The following is an 18,474-nucleotide window of genomic DNA, read 5'->3' on the forward strand; positions in this document are numbered from 1 at the left end:
TCTCTCCCCTTCTTCCCCCCCCAGTAAAAGGACTAGAATCTTCTATTTCTCCCGCCACAGAAAACAGTGATTTCTTGCTTACAGGCTTGTCAACTTGTAGCTCAAGCTTAGTGAGCTTTGTTTTGTACATCAGGCTCAAGCTGGTTTTAGTATCAGCAGTTACATTTTGTTAGCTACCTGCAGCAAGTGCTACTGGCCGCAGCTTTAGCTACTTAGAACTACTTTTTTTCCACACTCCCCAACACATTCATATACCCACTTGCCACACACAGTCCAGACGCAGCATATACTAGAAAAAAGTATCACACAGAGAAGACAAGCTAGCACATCTGAAAATACAATGCACAATTTTCATTTCTCTTTTCTATATCCTTCTAAACTAACTTCGATTTGTTTTTGAAGAGGAATAAAAGTGAAATGAGTATCCTTATAAGAAGGTATGCATTCAGTAGTGGAAAATAAATGATTTACAGTTGACATCCTCTGTTACCATAAGCAATGTAAACACTGAATGTAACCACACAAGTGGTATCTTTATTTCACAAGATTAAAGATACAGTACAAAATGAATCTGTACATCTTTCTATTAACAGAATTTGTTTACACAATTATATTACATTTGACCAGCCTTTATACTGATTTTAAATACAAAATAAATTTACAAAAGTCCTACAAGACTCTTTAAAGAACTGCAGCCAATAAAAACAAAGGACTATTTGAGGGGGGAATCCTATGCCATATGCATTTCCAGTAGTTCTCAAACCAAACTAAGTTTTGTTTAGTTTAATATTCTCTGAAACAAAAATAAAATTTCAGTTTATTGTTGCCTATCTAAAAATAAAGCAACTTGCAAAGGTGACTATGACCCCCTGTAATATAATCCTTAAAGGCCAAAACTAGCATAAAGTAGGTGGAAACTAAATAATGCATAGTCTTAAAAGTCCTTTCACAACCCACAATTTAATGCTCTTCTCCAAGAAGAATATTTGATAGTTCTTTTTTTTTTTTAATTTTTTAATTTTTTTTATTTTTTAAACTTTTAAGTTTAATAAGAGCAGCTGATGTTTCATGGAAGATGACTAAGTAAATAAAGTTTGCTTCAGGAGTCTCACTGGGATATTTATATCAAAGGTTTTACCTGCACTTAGATTCTCCTACAACAGACACACAAAGCAAGGAAAATTGTTTTGATAGATTAAGCCCTGGGGCAAATCTCAAAGGGAAGAAGTAGAATCTTAGTTTTCTCAACAGTTTCATGTTATTTTCAGACTGCAAGAACAGCTGAAGCAGCTGATGTGCTTATTTAACGATGCAGGTGTAGAAAAATATTTCCCACCACATCTTTCCACTGTTTTCTTGCATACAGAACTCCCACTGACAATAGTTACTGCTCTTTATAGTTGTTATTTTCCCTTCAGGGAGAAAACAGCAGGTGTCTGGGAAGGCCAGAGCATGCCTATTTGACCTAAGTCATCACAAAGAATACAGTTTTTCCATTCAAAAAACACTTCAGATAAGTAAAAATGCTTATCTTAATTTTAAGTATCCCTTCTAAAATAATTCTGCATACAAGCTATAGGACAATCTATTACCAAAAGGGAAGAGCACTTCACCACAAACAACTGAGCAATCCAATTCCTCAGGGAAAAAAGCAGTTTGACAAACCAAGCACACAAGAAACATATTGCTAGTAAGAGTTAAACACATTTCTCTCAAAATGCAAGTTTCAGAGTAGAGTAGCAAGGGATTGTCTCAGAAGCTGAAGTGATGTTGTATGACAAATGGTTTAGAAAATGTATTCATTTCTTTAATCCCTGAGTTAACTTGCTATTACTCCTGGTAAGTACTTCTTTACTACTACCACTTCACTCAAATGAATGTCATCTGAAAAAAGTTAGTGGTAGCAATTTGGTAGAAAGCAGGGAAAAAAGCAGAAAGACTTCCTTATTGCTTCTTCAAAAAGCAGTTCTGTAAAATGGAATAATTCGCTGATCTCCAGCCATTTTCTTCTGCTGATTTCTTAGCTGTAAAAATGCATCAGTTCAGTGAAAATCTAGCTGTAAGACTGTCACATAGCAACAATGATGAGAGAGTCTCATGCAAACAGAGCTTTTAGAATTTAGTTCTAGCAGATAAAAACAACAAAAACATTTTAATAAAGCATTAACAAAATTATTAAACATCCTAAGAGATCAACGAATCAGTGATAGTTAACTGGAAAACATTTCCCATATAATCTTTAATTTATTCATGCTGAGCTAGAAAAGAACTATTAGGTGACAGAGGCAAAAAGAAAGAGGTCAGAAGAAGTGCTCAGAAGTCACAGGTACCTCAGAAATGCAACTGGGAAGTGCCGTACATTCCAGACTCTACATTTCAGTTCAATACTGTTCCAACTGATAATGATGAAAAAGACTGAAACAAAAACATTCCTCTGCCACATGCTGCAACCCTCCATCAAACTACAACAATGGATTTGTCTCCACATAACCAGAAGAAACATTTTCAAGTACTGAGAAGCTCTACCTCTATTTTAATATTAAGTCATCCATGACGTTTCAGTTCACAGAATAGCATCTTTCCCTCTCTCCCAAACTACAGATATATTATGCAACAATTGCATTAAGTATAAAAACAGATCAAAGTCTATGCCAATGCACTGAAGCTGCCAACGCACTGAAAAAAGTATATGAAAGAAAGCTCTTAACCCTTTGAATGAAGTAGATTTTGTCAGAGAGAAGCTAAAGCCTTATCTTTGTATTTCATTCTACTTTAAGACAGGACAGCATATTCAGGAGTTTAAACGCTAGCACAGAAATAGGTACTTAACTGATTTGCCAAGAGCACAAACATCTGTATTTGTTACACCTAAGATACTGTTTTCCAACCTCATACTCTGAAATTGTAGTTCAATGACAAACTGTCACTAGCTTCTTGCAGTCTAAAAACATATGCCCACAGGTCATACATACTCTCTATACTCCAAAAAAGGCCAATACTAACTTGGTGGTGTCAAGAGTCAATAACATTAGCTGTCTTCAGATTTTGTTACAGGGATCCTCAGGTTGTACAGCTACTCAAACATTGGCTGACTTTCTTATGTATGCCCAGTACAAAAAGGGTAGGCCACTGCTGTGATTTAACACAGGATTTTTTAATCAGTTAACTGAACTTGTAGCATCACTGGCTTAAATCCACACCTTTCTGTAGAAAGTACATGCCTTTGGGACCCTTCTATTTTTTCGCTGCGGATGCATTAAACAGATGCACATAAGATACTACACTTCATCTGCAAGAGGATCTTCTTACAGTGCAGATAACATGAAGCATTGTTGGAAATAAAATACAAGGTTTTCTCTACTTAAAACCAGGAAGGCGTATGGTTCTGTACTTTCTTCAGTGCCCACACTAACTCTGCTGCTTTCTGCAATGTAAATAGGCTTGGCATGTCTGTAACAACAAGGTTACACTATTTAAAGATACTACTAACTTTTCCTTACATTACTAAGGATTGCAAGTTAAGAGGCTCCAAAAAACTTTTTAGAAGGATGTGAGATCCGGGCCTGCACAGTTTTCAACTAATTAGTTTTACAAACTGTATCTATTTCAACTCTCCTCCTGGGCTATATACTAACTGTTGACAACTGTCTACTTTGATGATAATGAGGGAAAATACTGGAAAAAAAAAAAAGCACAAATGCAATTACATGTTTGCTGGTTTAGTTTTACAGAACTTATAAATAATCCAGATTAAACCATTCAAGACAGCATAGAAGACCAAAGAGTAAGAAATAAATCAAATAAGGATTGTAGAAATACTTGAGGTGGAGATCAGAATATGAATTCATAGAGCTCCAACTGTTTTGGACTTCAAATACAGTTCAGCTTCTTGGAATGAAACCAGCCATAAATTCATTATTTTTATAGGGCAGCTGCTATCAGACAGGCAAAAATCTTCTAATGCTAGCCTTCTCTCTCTCTCTCTAAGATGAAAAGGACTCCGAATAAAGAGAAACTAGATACAGCAGGCAACATTTTTTGTAGTAGCACACTTGTGTTTCCATGAAAAAAGCCATAGTGTTATTCCATTGGCACTGAAATAACATTCAAATCAGTTTCAGAAGAAATTTCTTATCCCTGAAAAAAGGCATCATTCTAAGCAGCTTTCATACTTCAATCCTTATTAACTTCTCTGTGCCTCTTTTATGGAAGGGACCATTAATCTGAAGTCCTAAATCACAATGAAAGTTGTTCTTCTTGGAAAAATCCAGTTCTTTTACCGAGGCCCTTGTTGCTATTGTGGTGGTTGATGCTCTGGAGGTGGTGGTTCTTGTTGAGGCACAGCTGGTCGTAGTCCTGCTGGTCTGGGAATTGCCTGATGTTGCCTTTGTCTATAAGCTATAATTGTTCCCAGAAGCAAGGTGATGATGGTCATAAGGTAAAGGTCCCACTCAGGCCCAAGCAGCTGGTCCATATCAATATGTGAGAAGACTTCCCTTAACTAAGAAAGAAGTCCATATTATCACGTCAGAGAACAAGAACAGGAAGATGTTTTATATTTGACTTCTAATATTTTTAATGTACAAGCTACTGAAGTTTTAGAACTGCTACTTTTCCCCTCTATTTCTGAGAATGAAAAATAATAATTACAATGCCATCCTCAATTTTCAGGAGTTAAATGCCAATAAAAGCAATGCTCTGTAGAAGGAGCTATTTCCAAAGATACCGTTCCTGACACACACCTTTGTAGTTTTCACACATGCAGCAAATACAAAAAATTTAAATTATGTACCCTGTTCCTATATTAGTTGTCTTGAAGAGAGGGGCACAAATGCTACATACAAAGAGGAAATGAACTCAGTCCAGCCAAATAGGGAAGCATCTGCAGACTATCGTGAACAATGGAACACTAAGTTCAAGGATAATTAAGTTAATGACACTGAGATTCACGTAGATAACTTACAGGGAAGTTACCAGCCAAAACATTTCATTGTTAGTCATGTGAACTGCCTTTCTATCAGACTACAACTTGCATAAGCTGTAGCCAACATAATCACGTTCTCCTACAGTGACATTGTTTGTACTAGAGCCATTGTTAATGAACTTATCGACTGTAGATCTAAAACTTTGAATACCAGTGTTCTGTGTAGTAGCTTCTGTGAGCTCTGATTATTTGCTCAATTGATTTTAAAAGTTTCAGTTGTTCACTCTTGAAAGTTTCAGACTATTGATTTCCAGTCTTACCTGGATTGCTTGAAATCAAATTTGCTCTAAGAGGAAATAGCTTTCCTATCATTTGAATTTATCAAGTAATCCAAAAGATAGTAAGATCTCAGAATACCGAAGAATATTTCAGATAGTATATGGAGAAAAATCACCTAAACTCAATTTCATCATTAAGCAGAAACTCTGTATGATAACCGAACTGCCAAATATAAGCAAACATGACTTAAGTGGGAGTGTTACAACTGAATATAAAACAGCAAAAGAATTGGGGCTACAAAAAAAAAAAAAAAAAAACAACCCAAAACACTCTCTTTTCTGTTAAGCAGTCAATGTAACAGGTGGTCAGTTTTAACATCAGACACTTGGCTAGAAGCAGTCAAATAGGTTTGGGATATTCTCTTCAAGGGAAAAATAGCACTGAACAGCACTGACTAGGCTCTTGTCAGTTTCCCACTATTGCACAGATAAGAACTGCAGCTTCTACAACTTTAAAAGACAACATCAAAAAAGAAAAATTTACTTTAAGGCTCACATGAGACTTCTGCTCAAATAAGGTATCTATTCTTTTAAAAGAAGACTGAGTTGTAAACATTTCTCTTTTTAATTCTACTTACATTGATTTCTCGTATATACTGCATAGAGTATATCACTCCAAGCTTGCAAAGAGCTAGGAAGACTGGAACCTGGGCATCTGGGCTTGCTTCAGCAGCCATATCATAGAATCGTTTTGCAAGATGAATATCCTACAATTACAAAGATACAAAAATCAGTTCTAAAGAACTCAAGAAGTTATAAGATCTAGAGCTTTTTCTACATGAAAATAGATGCTGTCATTTGAAATTTTTTTTTTTTTTTTTTTCTTCTTGGTTGAGTTAAACAAAAACCATTGAAGTACAACCCCCTCCTTTTTTTTCCTGAGGGATGGTCATCTTTGAATACACAAGTAGAAGCTTACATCCAAGGATAAAGCTAGCACAATTGATGCTGGAATTGAAGCTAATAAAGAGATCAATATTAATAAATTCAACTCATGCACTGTAAAACAAAGCCTATATTTAGACAACAACTTGAGTATACTTTATGTATGCAACACCACACCAGATGAGAAAGAGTAAGAAAACAGAAGCCATGTAGGAGTACATAGCAACAACTCCTCCCAGCTATAGTACAGCATGCCTCCTGCAGAAAGCCTGCAACTTCTAACCATTTCTGAACACATTCCAAATTAGATTCTACTTCTTATTGTAAACTGACATGCCTAAGTGAGAGCAGTGTGGCAAAACATGAACATCAACAGCCAGCCAATTTTAGAGAAGCTTAAATTAGCCTTCTCTACTGAGCTAGTTGGAACAAGGTGACTGTATCATGAACAGAGGATACACGTAGCTAAATACCTTAGCTCCCCCTCAACTGCTTTCTATTTGTTAACACAGAAAAATTTAGTTTTTTTGATACACACGGAAATAAATTGGTTTTTCAATGTACCTATGAACCCCAAAACAACTCGAGTACTCTTCAAGCCTGGGAAGTCTGCCTGAATTTCCTTGTTTCCTTATACTAAGACAGTATAAACGAAATAAGCATACAAAAGATCCTAATCATGTATTACTTTTATTTCTAATTAGGAAGTTATTAGTTGTATTTATACATTCTGCACTCTCACTTGATAGATGAGAAAGAGCTGCAAATGCTCAAGTGTCTTAATACAAGTAAAGAACTAAGATTACACGGAATCCTAGAGAGCACCATGGAAAAGTTAACATAAGAGACTTGATGCTGTTAAAAATAAGAATATAGTTTTCATTCTGATATGCAGACTCAAATTGGACAATACCAGTGAATACATGAATAGCAGTATGTGTGTGAAATTTCTGAAGGGGTTTAATAATTGTCTTTGAACTAGAATGAATCTCAAAGCTATCCATACTGAGCAAATATGATACAGAATCCTATCTGCAAGAAATACTGTTTATTCAGTAAGTAAATGGTGAATAATGCATAAGCTGTTTGGAAGAAGTATCATACTTATTCAGGACTATCCTGAATCAACAACGACCTGAGCTGAAGTTGTGCAGCTATTAGATAATTTTTCCCAGCTCTGAATTGATTGCAATCTTAATGGTATGAATATAGGTAGAGAGAGAATAGAATTACACAACACTTCATTCAATAGCGAAAATTCCCAATTTGTTAGATATTGCAATGCTAAAAGTCAATAAAGGACCCATCCACAGCCCTCCAGTGAAAGAACAGACTTCAATTGCAGACAACATATGCTAACATCATGACTTCAGTTGAGTTATTTGAAGGAGACATTCAAAATTCAGTAGTTTCCATTCTAGGAAAGGATAACAAAATATTTCTTGACTCAAAATTCAGTCTGTCTTTTTTTAGACTATCCTAATCCAAACCTGTTCCAGTCTTTTTTGTCAATCCTGAACTCCATTCTCTCTCATCTTATGAATCTAAACTTTTAGGACACAGCAAGCGAAGAGTAGCTAGGTATTCAAAATCTCCAAGACTGGTTTTATAGACTATATTTCTTGTCTAGACATTCTCAGTGCTCACTTTCCTTATTTATATTAGCTATTTCAATTAAGGTAAGGTAGGTTGCTCAGAATTAGTATGCAAATACAAATTTCATTATTCTGACATATGTAAGAGAATGTAAAGGATTCTGTACATTTTAGTTTATTTAGGGGCTGTTCAGCCTAGAGAAGAGAAGGCTTCAGGGTGACACGATAGTGGCCTTTCATTACCTAAAAGAGGGCTAGAAGAAAGAAGGGGACAGACTCTTTAGCAGGGTCCCTTGAGATAGGGCATGGGGAAATGGTTTCAAACTAAAAAAGAGAAGATTAAGACTGAAGTGTTTTTTTTGTAAAATACACCGGAATAGGTTGCCCAGAGATGTAGCAGAAGCCCTGTCCCTAGACACAGACTGATCTTGCTGTAAATGTGTTCACTGCAGAAGAGTCGGTTTAGATGATCTTTAATGGTCCCTTCCAATTCAAAAGATTCTAAGATCTGATACATTTCTTATAGGAACTAAATGCGCTGCCTTCTTTTAGTATTTTGTAAAGCAAATTGCAGTCTAGCCTAATTTGAAAAGCTACATCTAACAATCACATTGTTCATATCCTCTGAAATATCAGTTCATTTGTTTTCAATATCATGACATTTTGAAAAGAAGAGCTCCATATACTCTCAAGCACTGAGTTATAAGTTGAAGCAATCCTGTGCAGAAATAGCCTGAATCTGGAATTGATTTTGATTTCTTTCGTTATATTTTGAAGTCTTGAAAACATTACAAAATTGGATGCAAATATGAGTTACCCTTTTGCCAAACTTCACAATTAAGGGCAATTTTTTCCCTGCCTATACCTTACTTCCTCACGTACAGAAGCATGAAATGGATATATTTCTGTAATTGCTAAGGGAGGCTGTACTGAGGCATGCAAATTCCTGCTAAGTGACTACATAGTGGCTGAAGTCCACTATGACTAGGGATTTTAATATTAGTAAATGTACCGTAATGAATCTGCCTATCAGCTTACATCTCACTCACCTGCTTGATGCCCAATCCCTTCTCATGCATGTAGCCCAGATTGAACATCGCTTGGGCACTGTGCTGCTGCTCTGATGCCAGTCGATAGTGAATAAATGCTGTTTCATAATCAACATCAGTACCAAATCCATAGAAATGGTAATCTCCAAGTTTAATTCTTGCAACTGTGTATCCTACAAAGAAACAAAAAATATCATAAAAGATAAAACATCTAGTCAAAGTAAGCCTTTCAATTTCACATGAAGCTTCACTACGGGCTTTATGCACACTGTATAAAGTAATATTTTCTCTTTTTTTTTTTTTTGCCTTTCTCACAATGGATTTTTAAAAGGAATACTCAGGCTTAGACAACCCTAACTGACTTCTATTTTCTAGAAAGTACTTCTCCAGTAACCCTACCAATATTTCTATTACCAGTACACATTGAAAAGCTATGTAATCTCCATAGTCACTGAAGTAAAAAAGCTTTTCATTTATTATATGGTCATTAAGGACTAAAGAATTGTTTTTAAAACAGAAATAATGAAAACAAACTGAAGTCTCTGATAATCACTTGGTAACTGAATATTTCTAGTAAAAAAGAGCACTGTCTAAATATTTTCAGACAAAATCTTACGCTCCATTTAAATCATACCTCCCCTTAAGTAGAAAGCTGATAGACTAACATTTATGTAGATGAACCTGTGTGAAGGTTAGAGAACTCTACTGAGATATAAGATTATTAAACTTAGATTTGTGTATTTTACTATAGGATCACAATACTAGAGTTTAAACTCTGCTTTGTTGAACAATGCTGCATTCTTGATCACTGGGCTTTTCTTGCTTTCAATAAGGAATGACATTTCTTATAAATGATGACAAGTACCAAAATCCTCAAGATATTTTGTATCTACATTAAAAAGGTGGATCAACTAAAATATTCAAGTAAATATATATTTCTCAATGTTTAATACTGCTCTATAATTTCATGTGGAATAGCAAGAGAAATGCATTCTACATTTTTTTTTTAATTTTTATTTTTTTTTTACACTTTCCAGGACTTCAGAGTGCAATATGCCTACAGTCATGAAGCAATAACTTTATGGCTACCAGTGGAATAAAGAACAGCCACAAGCTCTTGTGGAATATGACCAATGTTGAACAAAATAGAAGCTTTTCTCCCCTTCCTTGCTTCATAAAGAAAAAAAAAAAGCGTATATCTGACATCTGACGTAACTGGAATTGTTACCATACCAAACGTACCTTGAGAAGCTGCTCTATTCCAGTGAAGCAATGCTCGTGGATATGTTTCATTTTCTCCTACTATGCTAGCTTCTTCTAGAACAGAAATCAATTTAGTTAAGTGAGAACCTGGTACACACACACACACACACACACACACACACACACACACACACACACCTAGCTGCCCTCAAATGCTTATATGCAGCATGTAAGAAGATTAAAAATTTAAGTGTGCTATTGCCCAAACATGATTCAGGGGGTCTGAAATCAGTAAGAAATATTTTCATTTTTATGTTTTGTTTTTTTCTCTACATCTCTCCCCACACACAAGTTATGAACAAACTGTATGGTTTTACCTCAAAGGTCTCAATTTTTTTCACTTGGAGTGTGAATATGGTTTCAGGCATACTACCTTACAGTTAAAAGATTCTCTGTATGAAGTGTATTTAACAGTTTTACATTAATCTCGAATTGAGATGTAGATTTATAGATATAATAATAATTGAAATTTTAACCCAGACCAAGATGCTATGTCCCAGCCACAACTGATACCTCTGCTGTGTCAGCTTTAGCTTATGTAAAGATGAGTAACTAAAGCCCCTTTGAAAAAACACTCACTACCCTATTCTTAAATCCCAGAAGTCAAAATTTAAGTGTTTCCTGACTTAAAGGTTAGAAAGCTATAGAGGTAAAAAGACTACCAATTTTCCAGTGTGAAAAGGAAGAAAGGTGACAAAAGTTCCATTGAAGCACTAACTGAACAAGATAGACCTTCAAGAATTCTGAAGTTCTACTAACAGGGCTATTACAAGTCAGCTCAAAAAACCTTCTGAGAACAAGCTGGAGTCCTTACTTTGATCAAGTATGAAAGCAGCATTGCTTTGTGCAACTTCATAGCCTTGTTCTGCCAAAAGAAGATACTGAACAACAGCAGAATTTGAATCGCCATCTTTATAGCTGTTGTATGCAGTCATAAGTCTTTCAGACCAGCGTCCTCGTTCACAAACATTCTTAAACAACTGCAGAGGAATAGAGAAGAGGGGGAAGTCTGTGAGGAACTTCAGAAATTTGTATTTTACAGGAGGTAAACTTTGAACATTCAAACACCTGTTAAAAGCATTTGCATTTCACAGGGAAGTCTCAATCGATAAATTCACTGCTTAAGATAGGCTTAAACTTCAAGATACAGAGTATATGGATTCCTAAGTAAATCTTGGTGTGTATAAAACACCAAGATTCAGCTGCTTACTCAGAAATATACTGAACAAGAGCTTTTTAAAAAAATTTCCTATTTCTCAGCTTAAATTGTACACTTGAAACTATGTCTAAATGAAAAAATAGTCAGTACTTAAATACTGAAGTGTGTATTACGTTCATCTGATTTTCTTCTGAGCTAAGAAAACAAATGTCATATCACAGCAACATAAAAATTAAAGGTTTTTCTCATGAGATACAAAGCAATTCAATAATTTAACACTTTCCCTTATGATAGCCTTGGTTCTGCAGTCACCAATGCATTTTAACTATGACATATCTTAGGTAAACTGACATAGTTATATCCAATCATTTGCAAGTTAACATTATTGGACTTGCATTATAAGCGGATGACCTTACCTCAACAGCAGTATGACAAGAACGCATCACTCCAGTGCCAGTAGCATGCATCTGAGCCAGATTGTAAAAAGCCAAAATATGGCCACCCTGGGAGGCCAGATTAAAATATTTCAAAGCTTGTTTATAGTCTCTCTTGACTCCAATACCATCTAAAAGAAATATTAAGTCAATGCTATTCATTCCTCGTAACAGGCAAAGTTGTATGAAATACAGCACAATCTCTACAAAACATTACAGAAAGGTATATAAATGAGTGGGGAGAAAAACAAATAGGAAAAAAACATAAATGCAGTCTAGTAACACTGCAGTACATCCTCACCTTTAATGCCACCTAGTGAACAGACACTGAAATGGCAGTTATTTATACCTGGCAAATCATTTTGATGCCACTTACTGTAATACATGGAACCCAGCTGAAGTTGTCCATCAACCCATCCCTGTTCTGCAGCCTTCTGGAAGTACTTCAGAGCTAGCTCATAGTTCTGCAGGAAAATTGGATCCAGTCATTAAAGCCTTGCAATATAGCACAATTTAAATAAAGAGAGAACGTATGTAAAATAAAACAGCTACAGGCTTAAGATATAAAAATAAGACATACAAGACATTCTGACTGACAAGTGAACAGGTTGCCAAGAGATGGAGATATGGGAGATATTCAAAAGATGGCTGGTTGAAGATGGTCCCAAGCAACTCATTCTAAGAAGTCCTACTGCAGCATGTGGGTTGGACGATACAACTTATAGAATCACATAGAATGATTGAGTTTGGCAGGAACCTCTAGAGGCCAAACGAAAGCTGGCATCCACACATAATGTTGCCACAAATAGTTATAGTTCAAGAGATTTTTTTGTGCTGTTTCAAAAGCAAGCAACTTGCTTCCTCAACTTGGAAAATTAAACTTTATGAATACCTGTTTATATAACTAAAAATATAACACTTGACAGAAAAAGAGACCTCTGTGTTGGTAATGCAATGAGGCCAAAGAACTAATTAAAAGCCTCAAGGCGTTCCTCCACTGTCACAAGAGATAAAATTGGGGGCAGTTAGGGCTTGCTTTGCTTCACAAGAACATTAAAGCTAAGTTTAAAACTCCAGCATAACTTTCACACTGCCCCACTTCTCTAACAGCTCTGGCAGTATTTTCAAACTTGTTAGAAGGAACTTAGAACATGTTTAAGAGTTGTTAACCCTTTAGTGAATTTATATTATTTTTATATTAAAAGTTTATCCACGAAGCTTTCAGAGCAATATAAATCTCCACAAGTAAGTGTTCTACAGTACTCCTCTCTAGAGAAAGAGCTTGTAGAAAGCAAGAAGTTGCAAAATCAGCACAATCAGCTATGACTAGTGTAATACTATACTGGGATGATAATAGCAGGGTGGCAAAGTCTTTGGCTACAGCAAATGAGAACAAACCCAAATGCAGCAGCCACAGACGCAGAAATGAAGGAAAAGAGCTCAGGTAAGCAGGGATCTCCAGCAAGAGACACCCTCACCTTCACTGTCAACCCTTAAATGAGGTCTGGGAAGGGGTGGATCTTGGCTCCACCTCTTCCAGTCAGTGAGGTGCATTGCTTGCACCTGAGCTCCCCTGGGTTGACCCTCCCTTCCCACCAGGTGCTCAACCACTGATTCAGGCCATGACTTAACATTTCCACTACACCTAGAAAGATGACCATCAAAAACTTACCACTGGAACACCTCTTCCATAGAGATAAGCCATTCCTAACCCACTCTGCCCAACCGGATTACCCTGAAGCAAAAAAATAAAATTCTGTAAAGAAAATCAAGCCTACAACTAAATTTCTCAAATTTTGCAGCTCTTTAGTAATGCAAAAACAAGTAGTGCTGAAATAGATGAAAACATGCAAAACAAATTTATTAAGCAATAGTTATTTAAGAAGAAAATAGCGTATCTGGGAAATTTTACTCAATAGCTACATAGGTGATTAAAACGGGAAAAAACTTTTAATGCTAGTTATGAAAGTCCACAGTGCATTTTCAAAATGTTGAACACTCACCCATAGGAAGCTAGAGCATTAATAACTTATTCATCTTTAGTTTTTCCAAGTTTGAAGCATTCTGAATGCCACAGAAACTCCCAAACAATTAGCAAAGCTCTAAGAATCTGTCTTAAATTGAGGCAGATTGCTGGTGGTCCTGTGTTAATCACCAGCATCACTACAGAATTAGAAGTAAGTAGAACTGTAAGTAGAATTGTAGAAGGTAATGGGGCATATCAGAAACTTTTAGTGAAGGTAGCAAATTATCAAGTCAAGAGGACCAGTATCAGAACAGTCTCCAGGGTCCTTGACATTCAGGATTTAGTTAAACTGTAGCCTAGGACAGGAGTAGCTGTACACATACATAAACGTGCAAAAAGGCATTAGTAATATTTCTGAGCTATTCAACTTCTATAGTGCAGATGCTGTATTTCTTGCAAGCAGATAATCATACCATATCAGCAGCTTTCTTGAAATACTGAAGAGCTGTTTCATTATTCTGAGGTACAACATCACTTCCTTCTGAGTACATCTGAAAGAAAATCATTTCTGATGACTACTCAAATAAATTAATTTTCTGTGGACATCATGAAGCACTGTAGCATTAGGCAACTCTATTTATTTTATTATGAAATAAAGAACTTATACCAAAGCAGAATACATGTATTATGCTATAACTTCAGATTCAGAGGGTTTAGATTCCAATGAAGAATGAACTATCCATAAAGTTAAAAGCTTTGAGTAATAATATTCTTCACTTCTGATCCAGTGTGGAGAAACACAATTAGGCAAAAAAGTCCTCTAAGACCAATGGAAGTTAAACTATACTAGCATGTAAAATATGCTTGAAAACAAGAATTGGTTGCTAGGCGCTGTTCCTAGCCTAATTCAATTCAAGCATTTATTAGATATGTATTCAAACAGCCCTGAAAGCAGGAAACTGCAATCTCTTATGTCAGGTGCCTTGATAAGCACACTATACTCTTTTTTTCATGAGTTTTTTAATCTCCAGTGCAGTGAGAACCTCAAGAAGGTAAGCCAGAGCTACTGTACACTGCTGCCTAATCTTACGGGGTACTCACATTGAATAATAAGGATTTAGCTCCTCATACAGAGTAAAGGTAGCTGATAATCTAGATCTCAGGCAAGTGACCTGAATACCTTTCTAAGGAGAAAGGTGTTCACACCACAAATAGCAGCTGCTCAGTCCAATTTAAATTTAAGAAGGAAATAAGTCTCAGAAAACTGATACAAAGGTCCACTCTGCAGACAGATTCAGGCTTTGATACAAACCTACTGGAAACTAATTTAGATACCTCTGTTTCCAGTACAGAATAAGAAATTTTTTTTTTTTTTTTTCTTTCTGGAATAAACATTTGCTACACCATAGTTAACTATCCAGACACCCATTTCCTACTTTTAAAGGTCTAGTTCAAGCACTATTCACTGAAAAAAAACCTTCCAAAAGTGAAAGAGGAAATAGAAAACAGACTAGACATAATAAACTGCTACTCTCAGTTTAAAACTAGCAAAGTTGAAGCTTCCAGCATTCCAGTTTGAGACTACATAAAATCAGGAGATAGGAAATACTATTATTCAACTGAAACAGACAATTGTCTTATTTTTGAGTGTTCAATATTTACCTTTCCTAGAAAGGCCATGGCATGTGAGTTGCCAGCATTAGCTGCTTGATTGAAGTACTCAAATGCACGCTGGAGAAAGGAAAACAAGTATTTTAGTTATCTTGATATATTATCTGAGTCTTTTCTTGCAAAATATAGCACAAGCACAATTGTCAGGCTTGCAGGTTCTTCTGAGCAAAAGGCTTATCAATCCTGCCTTATTTAATGGAGCTCCCTATATAAAATCTCAATACTGAGCAGCAATGCCACTCAGTGTATTCCAATAGGCAGAGAAAAAACTGCTACTGAATACAAGCTATACAGGTATATAAGCTTGGGTATACTCATTCTGACCACTGAACATATTCTTTAAACTCTTACGATGAGCCATTTTTAAGGTGGCTGCTGTTACATAATTTGTGGTCAGTAGCAGAGTCTGAAATAATCCCCAGAACAGCACACTCAGCTCTCTAGTTTTTCAGTATATATTTTCAGAAGATAGTTATTTTAACTTTTATGAGCAATAGCTAGGCTAGCTTATGACAGCAGAAGTTTCGCTTTCTAAACAGATTTATTAACTGTAGTATTTCAGTCACATCATTTTGGCTATTGAAGTGCTCTACTCTTCAAATTCATGTGAGTTAGAATATAATTGCTAATGTATACACAGTCCACCATGAAGATCCTACTACATATGCAGAAACTCAGCCAGTTTCAGATAACATTTAGTGGAAAAACTCATCTTTGTATTTTTACTTCCTCATTTCTAAGACTAGTATTAAGCTAACTTTATTAAACACAAAATTAAATTTTACTGAAGACATTAAACACCTTATGGCACATAAGAGTTCTGCTTGACTGTGTTCTTAGCTACACTATTTCCACCCCACTCTATAACTGTAATACACACTGGAGATACACAGAAAGGCTACCTGATGATTTTGCTCTACTCCTCTTCCTCCATGCAAGTGCAATTGTCCAAGACCAACCTAAACATAAAGGGTACAATACAAATAAATCACTTTTCCATAGGAAATTTACTTTCTTAGAAACACAGATAATATAGACAAAGACAGAATACAAAACCCATTTCCTCCATATTATGCTAAGAGAAGTGGAGAATTAATGGAGAATAATAAAAAGTGACTGTCCTAGAAAAAAAAAAAAAAAAGACTGTTCATTTCAATTCTACACAATTCTTAAGTCTTAGCTGAGAGTTAAATTACAACAGTTGGCCTGCAGTGTTCTCCCCTCAACCGATGTTATACATAGAAGAAGTCCAGCTGGCACCATGCAGAAATATTACAAAAACAAAGCAGTAAGAAATTGAGGCTCTTTCACAAGGCCAGTTCTTTTGACCAAGACTTCCCTTACAACATGTAAAATTTTTCTTAAACTAGTCTGACTGGCTTCCATGAACTCCAATATCATCTTCTCTAAGATACAGAAGTGATAATATTTTGGATTTATTTTTCCACAGATATTTGCTTTTAAGTCCAATCTTAAGCATGCTAAAATATAAGCTCCTTCTCATAAAAGATAGTCGGGAAATGTCAATCAACCTGATTACTGAGAAATACTGAGAGAGATATTAGAGCTTTAGCTTCCTAACACTTTTCATACAATCCCCCCAAACTCCTGCAAAATATCAAGTTTTAATACAAGTATTAAGTTTTACCTGTGCTTGTACATCTCCTTTCTCTGCTACAAACTGGTAATACTGAATCAAGTCTTCTTCCAGCATTCCACTTGCCATTCCTGGATTTTCTACTTCATCTGCTAAGCGAATCCGTTGAACCACTGTTCCACCAGTCAATGAAATATCACTAGCAACTAGAAAACAGATACGTAAAACTTTCAGGCAGCTTTTCTCAATACAAATACTATACTGCAACTTTGAGTAACCATTAGAGATCCAGGTTTTTTTTTTTTTTTTTTTTTTTTTTTTTTTTTTTTTACAGAGAATAAATTACTGAAACACTGTTTAAGAATTAAATTCATTTCTATAAAATAGAGGTAAAAAAAACCTTACTATTCAGAACCAAACTGATAACTTAGAAGTGTAAAAATATAATCCTCTAATGCAGACAAAAGGAGACTTTCTAGGTATTTCTGTATCGTTCAAAAATATTAGTTGAGTAAAAAGTGCTTTTACCGTGATTAGCTACAAGTCGATAGTGAGTGAGAGCAGATTCACAGCTTTGCAGGACTCCTATCCCAGCCCAGTAACGGTAACCCTAAGAAGAAAACAAAGATGGCACTCATTTGACAACTCACTATCTGCCACATTACAAACAAAAGTTTTCACATTACTGGAACAAGTTTTGACAAGACAACAGGCTAAAAGAAAGTCATGAGACAATTCCAAAACCATTAAAAGCAATTGACTGATACCATTCAAAAGGCTAAGTGTATCCAATAAACAGCAGGTATTACTCCAGGACAAACTTACAGGTGAAAACCTAAACATCTTTCCACTTAAATGCAATATGTTTTCTCTTAAATCTCAACATCATTTGAAACTGCATCTTCTGCCAAGATCTTTGGCTTTCACTATTTTTATCAGCTTAGAACAACTAAGAATCACAGAATCACAGAATTGTAGGGGTTGGAAGGGACCTCCTGAGATCGAGTCCAACCTCCCTGCCAAAGCAAGTTCCCTACAGCAGGTCGCACAGGTAGGCATCCAGGCAGGTCATGAACATCTCCAGAGAAGGAGACTCCACCACCTCCCTGGGCAGCCTGTTCCAGTGCTCCGTCACCTCACTGTAAAGAAGTTCTTGCGCATGTTTGTGCGGAACTTCCTATGCTGCAGTTTCCAGCCGTTTCCCTTTGTCCTGTCACCATTCACCACTGAAAAGAGTCCGGCCTCGCCATTCTGCCCCCCACACCTTAGATATTTATAGACCTGGATCAGGTCCCATCTCAGTCTTCTTTTCTCAAGGCTGAACAGACCCAGTTCACTCAGCCTTTCCTCACAGGGGAGATGCTCCAGGCCCTTCACCATCTTTGGGGCCTTCTGCTGGACTCCTTCCAAGAGATCCCTGTCTTTTTTGTACTGGGGAGCCCAGAACTGGACGCAGTACTCCAGATGAGGCCTTACCAGGGCAGAGTAGAGGGGAAGGATTACCTCCCTCAACCTGCTGGCCACGCTCTTTTTAATGCACCCCAGTATGCCATTGGCCCTCTTGGCCACAAGGGCACACTGCTGGAAAAAGGC

General features: G+C 36.2%; 1 protein-coding gene across 2 annotated transcripts in view; it reads right to left on the bottom strand.

Annotated features, from left to right (window-relative positions):
* Positions 1-501: 501 nt before the first annotated feature.
* The window catches only part of SEL1L (SEL1L adaptor subunit of ERAD E3 ubiquitin ligase), a 32,308-nt gene continuing 14,335 nt past the window's right edge, over positions 502-18,474 (bottom strand). Inside the window, exons 9-21 of one of the 2 annotated variants that reach the window (XM_048947395.1) lie at positions 17,410-17,491; positions 16,933-17,087; positions 16,187-16,243; positions 15,276-15,344; positions 14,087-14,164; positions 13,320-13,382; positions 12,024-12,111; positions 11,630-11,778; positions 10,869-11,034; positions 10,034-10,105; positions 8,792-8,964; positions 5,841-5,969; positions 502-4,501 (exon numbers count right to left, since the gene is read on the bottom strand). In XM_048947395.1, the coding sequence (XP_048803352.1) occupies positions 4,295-4,501; positions 5,841-5,969; positions 8,792-8,964; positions 10,034-10,105; positions 10,869-11,034; positions 11,630-11,778; positions 12,024-12,111; positions 13,320-13,382; positions 14,087-14,164; positions 15,276-15,344; positions 16,187-16,243; positions 16,933-17,087; positions 17,410-17,491 (1,488 nt within the window). In that variant the 3' untranslated portion in view covers positions 502-4,294. Of the gene's footprint in view, positions 4,502-5,840; positions 5,970-8,791; positions 8,965-10,033; positions 10,109-10,868; positions 11,035-11,629; positions 11,779-12,023; positions 12,112-13,319; positions 13,383-14,086; positions 14,165-15,275; positions 15,345-16,186; positions 16,244-16,932; positions 17,088-17,409; positions 17,492-18,474 lie in introns of both variants that reach the window. The other variant, XM_048947394.1, reaches the window with a different exon arrangement.

The sequence above is a fragment of the Lagopus muta genome, chromosome 6 (genome assembly GCF_023343835.1).
Source record: "Lagopus muta isolate bLagMut1 chromosome 6, bLagMut1 primary, whole genome shotgun sequence".
NCBI classification, from domain to species: domain Eukaryota; kingdom Metazoa; phylum Chordata; class Aves; order Galliformes; family Phasianidae; genus Lagopus; species Lagopus muta.